This window comes from Nematolebias whitei, chromosome 8 (genome assembly GCF_014905685.2).
Source record: "Nematolebias whitei isolate Nwh7 chromosome 8, NemWhi1, whole genome shotgun sequence".
In the NCBI taxonomy this organism is placed as follows: Eukaryota; Metazoa; Chordata; class Actinopteri; order Cyprinodontiformes; family Rivulidae; genus Nematolebias; species Nematolebias whitei.
Genome location: NC_056505.1, coordinates 23991807 through 23998327, shown reverse-complemented (window position 1 = coordinate 23998327; position 6521 = coordinate 23991807). Strand labels below are relative to the sequence as shown.

Genomic DNA, 6521 nt, shown 5'->3' with positions numbered 1-6521 from the left:
AGTGCTAATTATTTTTTAAAAAATTCAATGTGATTTTCTGATTTTATTTATTACATTCTGTCTCTCACAGTTGAAGTGTACCTACAATGCAAGACCTCTCCATTCTTTGCAGGTGAGAAAACTTGCTAACTTCACAGTATATCAAATACGCATTTTTCCCTCTCCATGCAAAACAATTCATATAAATTAGACAAGATGAAGTCTCTTGAGTATATTCATATAATGTTATTTTTATTGGCAGATACAGTACTTTTTATCTGAAGACTTGAAAATTACCCCAAAGTGGCAATTTGAAAGGATCTGAACAGACAAAATGCAAAAAAGCCTGGGAGGTGAACGCTAACAAATGTTCATATCTAGTCCAACTTCAAAAGGAACAATAATATATACTACTAATGCTTAATAATATATACTACAAAACAAGTTATAAAAAACAAAATACAAAATACAAAATACTGTTAAAATGACGTGTTATAGACACAAAGATTTAGATACATACATAGAAAAAAAAACTGCCATTCTGCCTTAGAATTAGTGTTTCTCCTCAACCTGTACACAGTGTTTCATCTACAATGTTATATTGTAACACAACAGTGTAAAGGAAATGAGCTGAAGTCATAAACATATAACTTCCAATAAGATATTCAATAGCTGTGAACGTGGTTTAACACAAAGTAGCTGCAGCAGATACTGAAAATGAACGTGAAAGTATTTACATGTGCATGTTTTAGAGTGACAAGCTGCATTCACTCGGGACATTTCTTTGAGTTGGCATTGGAGTTGACATTAGTTAGTCGGACATTCTCCTCCTCTGTTTTTTCAGCCTTATCGCGTACTTCTCCCTCCACATGGAAACCAACCATCAGCTGGTAGATTATGGTGCCGATAATGGAACCAAGGAAAGGGGCAAAAACGGGCACCAAGAACCAGCCATTGTTGACCCTGAGTGAACACAGAGACAATTGTTGTTGGTGATGATTGTGAAGCAGCTACAGAGAAATAAATCATAATTTATGGAAAATGCTTCTGCTCAAAAGATAGCACATTCTTTCTGCCTGCTTTTCTATTTCTCTGATATGACCACCAGATCCCCCCTTTAAAAATACATTTGTGATAAATGCTTAAATGCTTCACTTACGTGAAAACCTCACTTCCCCAGCCGGCTATAGCGGTGAAAAGACGTGGTCCAAGGTCTCTGGCAGGATTGACAGCATAACCAGAGTTAAAGCCCATGGACAGTCCAATGACCAGAACCACAAATCCCACAGTGAACGCTTCCAGCCCTTTCGGGATTGGGTTGTTGTATGGATCCACGATTGCCAGAATGCAAACTATCAGCGCTGTCGTGCCAATAATCTGTGTGGGAGACGTTAATGTCAGGGGGAATTGTCAGTTGCATTTATAATTGCTAAGTTTTGCAAATGCTGTCTATGTTAATAAAAAGTACCTGATCAAAGAAGCCATTGACAATGGTGAGGTGTTTTCCAGGATATGTGGCAAAGATGCCAGCTGTGGCATCAGGCCCAGTCACGTTGAAACTTCCAGGATGGTCCCACAAGGCATCTAAAATGATAAAAACAACTATTTATAACACAAACTATTTTCCCTCCCCATTTTAGAGCACATCTTAGCATAAATTAGATGGGATAGGATCCTTTCTGTCTTATTGTCCACAGCCATCTCTTACCGTAGTACATGCCAAAAATCACAGCAGCGCCGAAAAATGCACCAATTGTCTGAAAGAGGAAGTACATGGGGAACTTTCTCCAGCGCTCTCTTCCAAGCAGACAAAGTGAAAATGTCACTGCAGGGTTCAGATGGCCACCTGTACAACAGAGACAGGATGACTGACAGTAAAAAAAAAAGACATAAACACAGTATGAAGACAATGAAAGCACTGTCCATATATGCATGTAATGTAGACCTTGACTACCTGATTTCTCTGTAGTCAGCTTAAGAAACTCAGATCTCAAAATATCAACTCAGTTTAGTGGAAACTTGTCATCTCTATCCTTGACAGAGTAATCTGTTTTCCTACCTGATACCTGGCCACAGACCAAGATGCCTAAGGTGGCAGCAAAGCCGAAGGCAAAGTTGACAGTGAGGAACATTCCATGTGATCCACCACTCAGCACATGTTGGGCCAGAGCGCCACAGCCAAACATCTGAAAGGTAGATAAGAATGTTCATTTATAGGTTCAAAACAACAACTTGGTTAGCATTTGATTAGCTTTAAACATGCAACGTCTTGCTGTAGCACTGAAGATCTATTGTTATTTAATCAAGGTTGGGCTGCTGAATGATGACTGAAAACATGGAACTGTGATGATTATCAGTGAAACCAGTTCAACAAAAAGCCATTGAATTATCTCAGTTCTGAAATAAATGAGCTTTCTATGTCTTCATATCAGCACGCAGTTTTCTTTATGGATGTCCTGGATTCAAGGGTGAATTGTTGCTATTTTAAAGCTGCTTTAAATTTATGGGAGGGGAAAAGCAAAATTTCTCATTTGAATAAAAGAAAGAACTTATAGGTTTATTCTCCATGAAGCAATTCTTTTGGAGAGGTGGCAGACTGGGCGTTCTGCATAGTTTGCAATTCTTCTATGTGTTTAGTCCAAGATGTGTGGCCCTTGCTCGGACTGTTTCTTTCTAAACCCAAAGAACACAATGCTATTTAGTGAAACCACAGCACTCAGATGTTGAGGTTAGCTAGAGAGAGCCACAATTGGAGCATCTGGTGCCTGAGGGACATTTATGATCACTGGACTCAGTCTAAAGCCTTTTCCACTCATGTCTTGCCAATACAGAGGAAATGGTGCACAAATCTGCAGCATATAAAAACTGGCCTTACAGTCCTTTTTGGTATTGTGCTATGATAAATATGTGTCAGTAGCAACTGCTTTTGCACAAGTGACCACCATGGCGGAAGGCATTTTGTTTACAGCTTGTCCGCATTATGTGTGCATTCCATTTTTATGAAGAAGATTTTGCTTGGAAGCCTCAAGGAAATTTAAGTTGCCACAAACGCTCACTCAGACCTAGTGATGTGCTGAGGGGATTCTGGCTGTCAAAGGTCAAAGTTGCTGTAATTGTCTGTTTATCTTATTGTTCATAAATGCAATATTAACTAATAAGAAGTTCAAATAAATCAGGACGAAGCATAAATGAAGGGATTAGAAGTTGGTGGTCACAGAATTTCACACAAGTGAGTTAAATGTGAGACCGGAACTTTTAGAATTAATGTAAACTCGTCGTTGTCTGCAGGCAGAGTGATGTCTATAATGTCAGAAGTATTAAATTACAGCCAATGGGCTGTCACACTCTAAGTGCCAACTTCCTGACTTAATATGTGAGAGGTAAATATGTTGTTGCCATTAAACTGAACTTAGGTAACTTCACTCCTGCAGCCATCATGAAACTGATTCTTTCACATGCGCATGCAGCCTTATCCACTCTGAACTTGGAGCACAGTCAGGGAGCTTGTTAAGAAATCCCCACCTGTCATTCCACTCAGACACTTGGTGATTGTCTAGGAGCTGTAGGAAAAAAAAAAAGAAAAAGAAACAGCCACTGGCCTGGAACCAGTCCCTGAATTAGAACCTGTTCAAAACAAGCCTCATCCACCTCACACAGCTTTACTTCCAGTCACAGGAAGAATCTCTGCAGAAACTTGCATCAGCTTTAAAGGGGTGAAACCAGTTGAAGTGAAGCAACCTGAGACACTGCCTTTTTTTAATTGGGTCGTCACATTTGTACTCGGTGCAGATACACACCCATAGTTCAGTTCATGAATAGATTTTGTCTGCGTGAACAGAACTCTGCCATGTCCTGCCCATCAATCCAAACCAGTGGTGCAGAAGACACCTCTCAAAAGCAGACATCACTACACAGACACACCCACACACATCCAGAGCAGTACCATCTGTCCATCCATTTATGAACTTACTAATAAACTATTTCTATGTATCTTTTTATTTTTATTTTTTAACGCAAGTTTATGAATGGAGAAATATGTCAACTTCTATTTGAAGACTGTTCAAGAGGAAATTCTTAAAGAGGAAGTAAAATTATGTCAGTTATGTCAGTGACGGAACACCGTAATGTCCTTTGACCAAATGTGCCATGACATATGTCACCTGTAACGTGACCACACCTCGTCACTCTCCTGTCCGCACTCACAGCAACATTTCAGTGGTCAGTCAAATACTTTTTGGATGATGTTTCACATGCTTTGTCATCCATCACAAACCTATAACAACAAACTTCCATAACTGTAGTCCAAAACCTGTTTGTGACTTATTGATGATTACTAAAATTTGTCCTTGTAAGTCAAAACATGAGCTTTTGTTTTTCTCTGTTAAGCCAATACAAGAGTTTAAAGTTTTAATTTTAATCTCATCCTAGAATTTTAATCTCATCCACAGTGTATAGGAGCTCGGCAGGCTGCTGGGAGGAGTGGCCATCACTTTGGGAGGAGTTCTGCCCAGCATTCGGGCGGTTCTGCAGCCGGGAGGAACCAGAGGCCAGTTGAGTCTGGGTGGACGGATCAGACAGCATCTGCGGCCAGTTTCTTCAAATCTACTGTGGGGCGGACCTTTACAAGAGATCCTTCCTGCCTACAGCCATCGGCATCTATAACACCTTTTAATGAAACGAGGATAATGAGTTACAACATTTAATTTCCCTTTGGGATTGATAAAGTATTTTTGAATTGAATTGAATTGAAGTAAATTAAACAACTCTTCATAAAGGTACAAGATTGAGGCTTTTTTAATTTATTTATGGTAAACTAGAGGGTGTGTAAACATAATATAAGAATTATATTTAGTTTTTTAACTGAAACAGCTTTAAAGTACCATTAAGTCCTTGGTGTTTTAAAGAGCAAACATGCATGTTCTGTCAGGTGATGAAATGTAAAGTGGGCTTTCAGCGGTGAGATGCTGGATCTTATCAGATCCTTGCAAACATTAGTCAAAAAGCTTTTGTTAACATCACATGCAGCCCTCAAACAAACATGCCACTTTTCTGTTTGCTCAGTTTGTCAATTTATTTTAGACACAGAGACTTAGTGAAGTGGCTGTGCTCTCTTTGAAGTGTGTAAAGCTTTAAAATGATTTATTTTATTTTTTTTTAAAGAAAACCATCTCACAGGAGTTAGAGGTCATGTCTGAGCCAGCGTTGAACGGTGTTTTAATTACATGATCCATGAGCTGCATGCACTCACTGTGTGCACCAACATATTGTGAGAATTTGCATAAACTTCTTTAGGAAAAAAATAAAATAAAATAAGTTTATATTACTTTTTTGGTGTATATAAAGATTTAACGTGCAATATTATGTTACAACGTCATAATAGCTCTGGTCAATTATAAATGTAGGAGCACCTGCATCAAAATAACACAGACTTACCACGAGGATAAGAGTGCCAAGGCACTCTGCAAGGGCCTGACGAAGCAGCAGGTTACGGATCTGAAAGAACCGGGCCAGCTTGTCCAGATATATCTTCTGTTGACCCATGTTGTTCTAAACTGATGAGACTGTGAGCAGTCACAAACAGCACATATGTAGACTGGTGGCTCTGAAAGTGGTGAGAGGCAGCACTCTCCTTAAAAGGCACATTGAGCTCAGCACCAAGCTATGTCCCACCCACTGCACCACCCCTATATGTCATATGTGACTCACAAGCAGGTTTTTTTTTTTTTTTAGTTTTGTTTCCTTGTTTGTTTGTTGTTGTTGTTGGTGGTGGGGGTTCTTTCCATATCATACAAAGTGTACTTTTTTTTCTGAAAGGAAAATGGTATAGTTGTAATTTTCCTCTCTGTCAGTAGGATTAAACTCAACCTTCATGTTCAAATGTAAAGACCTATTGAAGAAACAAGGGCAAGAGAAAAGCAGAAACCTGTTAAGCTTTGATGCAGATTCTCATAAGTTCTCTAAAAATGTGAGAAGTGCTGTATTAAACTCAGCAGCATTGTCTAAGCCACAGCTGAAGTCACTTTTCTATATGTAATCTGCCAAGGCTTAATCCCTGTTCCATACCAGCAGTCCTTCCTTCTATTTTACCTTCTATTTTAATGGTGTCCCTATTGAGTTTGACAATTCTTACAAATACTTGGGTGTTTTGGTCAATTTGCATCTCTCTTTTAAGCCTCATGTTGACAACTGGGTAAAAAAAATGAAAGTTAAACTGGGTTTCTTTTTCAGAAATAGATCCTATCTAACTCTGAAATGTAGGAAACAACTTAACTTTCCTTCCCTCCATTGACTACAATGACATTATTTACATGAATGCTCCTGCAAGCACCCTGCAGATGTTGGATGCTGTCTATAGTGCACTAAGATTCAAAATTGGCTGTACCGTACCCACCACTGCACCCTGTATTCACTGGTTAACTGGTCATCATTAACTTAACACAGACTCTCCCACTGGTACATTTTCATCTTTAAATCACTTCTTGGTCTGCTGCCTTCATACATCTCCTCCTACATGTCTCTGCATGAGTGCAGCTACAGCGTGC

The 6521-nt window shown here is 39.2% G+C and overlaps 1 protein-coding gene across 1 annotated transcript; it reads right to left on the bottom strand.

The window, feature by feature from the left end:
• Nucleotides 1–210: 210 nt before the first annotated feature.
• On the bottom strand, nt 211–5605 carry LOC119413441 (aquaporin-3). The gene is made up of 6 exons (XM_037680488.1): nt 5413–5605; nt 2039–2165; nt 1688–1825; nt 1448–1563; nt 1139–1356; nt 211–942 (listed from the first exon to the last, which is right to left on the bottom strand). The coding sequence occupies exons 1-6, from the start codon at nt 5518–5520 to the stop codon at nt 747–749; spliced, it is 903 nt and encodes a 300-aa protein (XP_037536416.1). The 5' UTR covers nt 5521–5605; the 3' UTR covers nt 211–746.
• Between the last annotated feature and the right edge of the window lie 916 nt (nt 5606–6521).

Excerpts from the sequence above, each read along its gene's own strand:
- LOC119413441 (XM_037680488.1), bottom strand. The coding sequence starts at position 5,520 with ATGGGTCAACAGAAGATATATCTGGACAAGCTGGCCCGGTTCTTTCAG. Across the intron at positions 1,357-1,447 it reads TCAATGGCTTCTTTGATCAG|ATTATTGGCACGACAGCGCT; the intron begins GTACTTTTTATT and ends TCTCCCACACAG. Across the intron at positions 943-1,138 it reads TGGGGAAGTGAGGTTTTCAC|GGTCAACAATGGCTGGTTCT; the intron begins GTAAGTGAAGCA and ends GTGTTCACTCAG.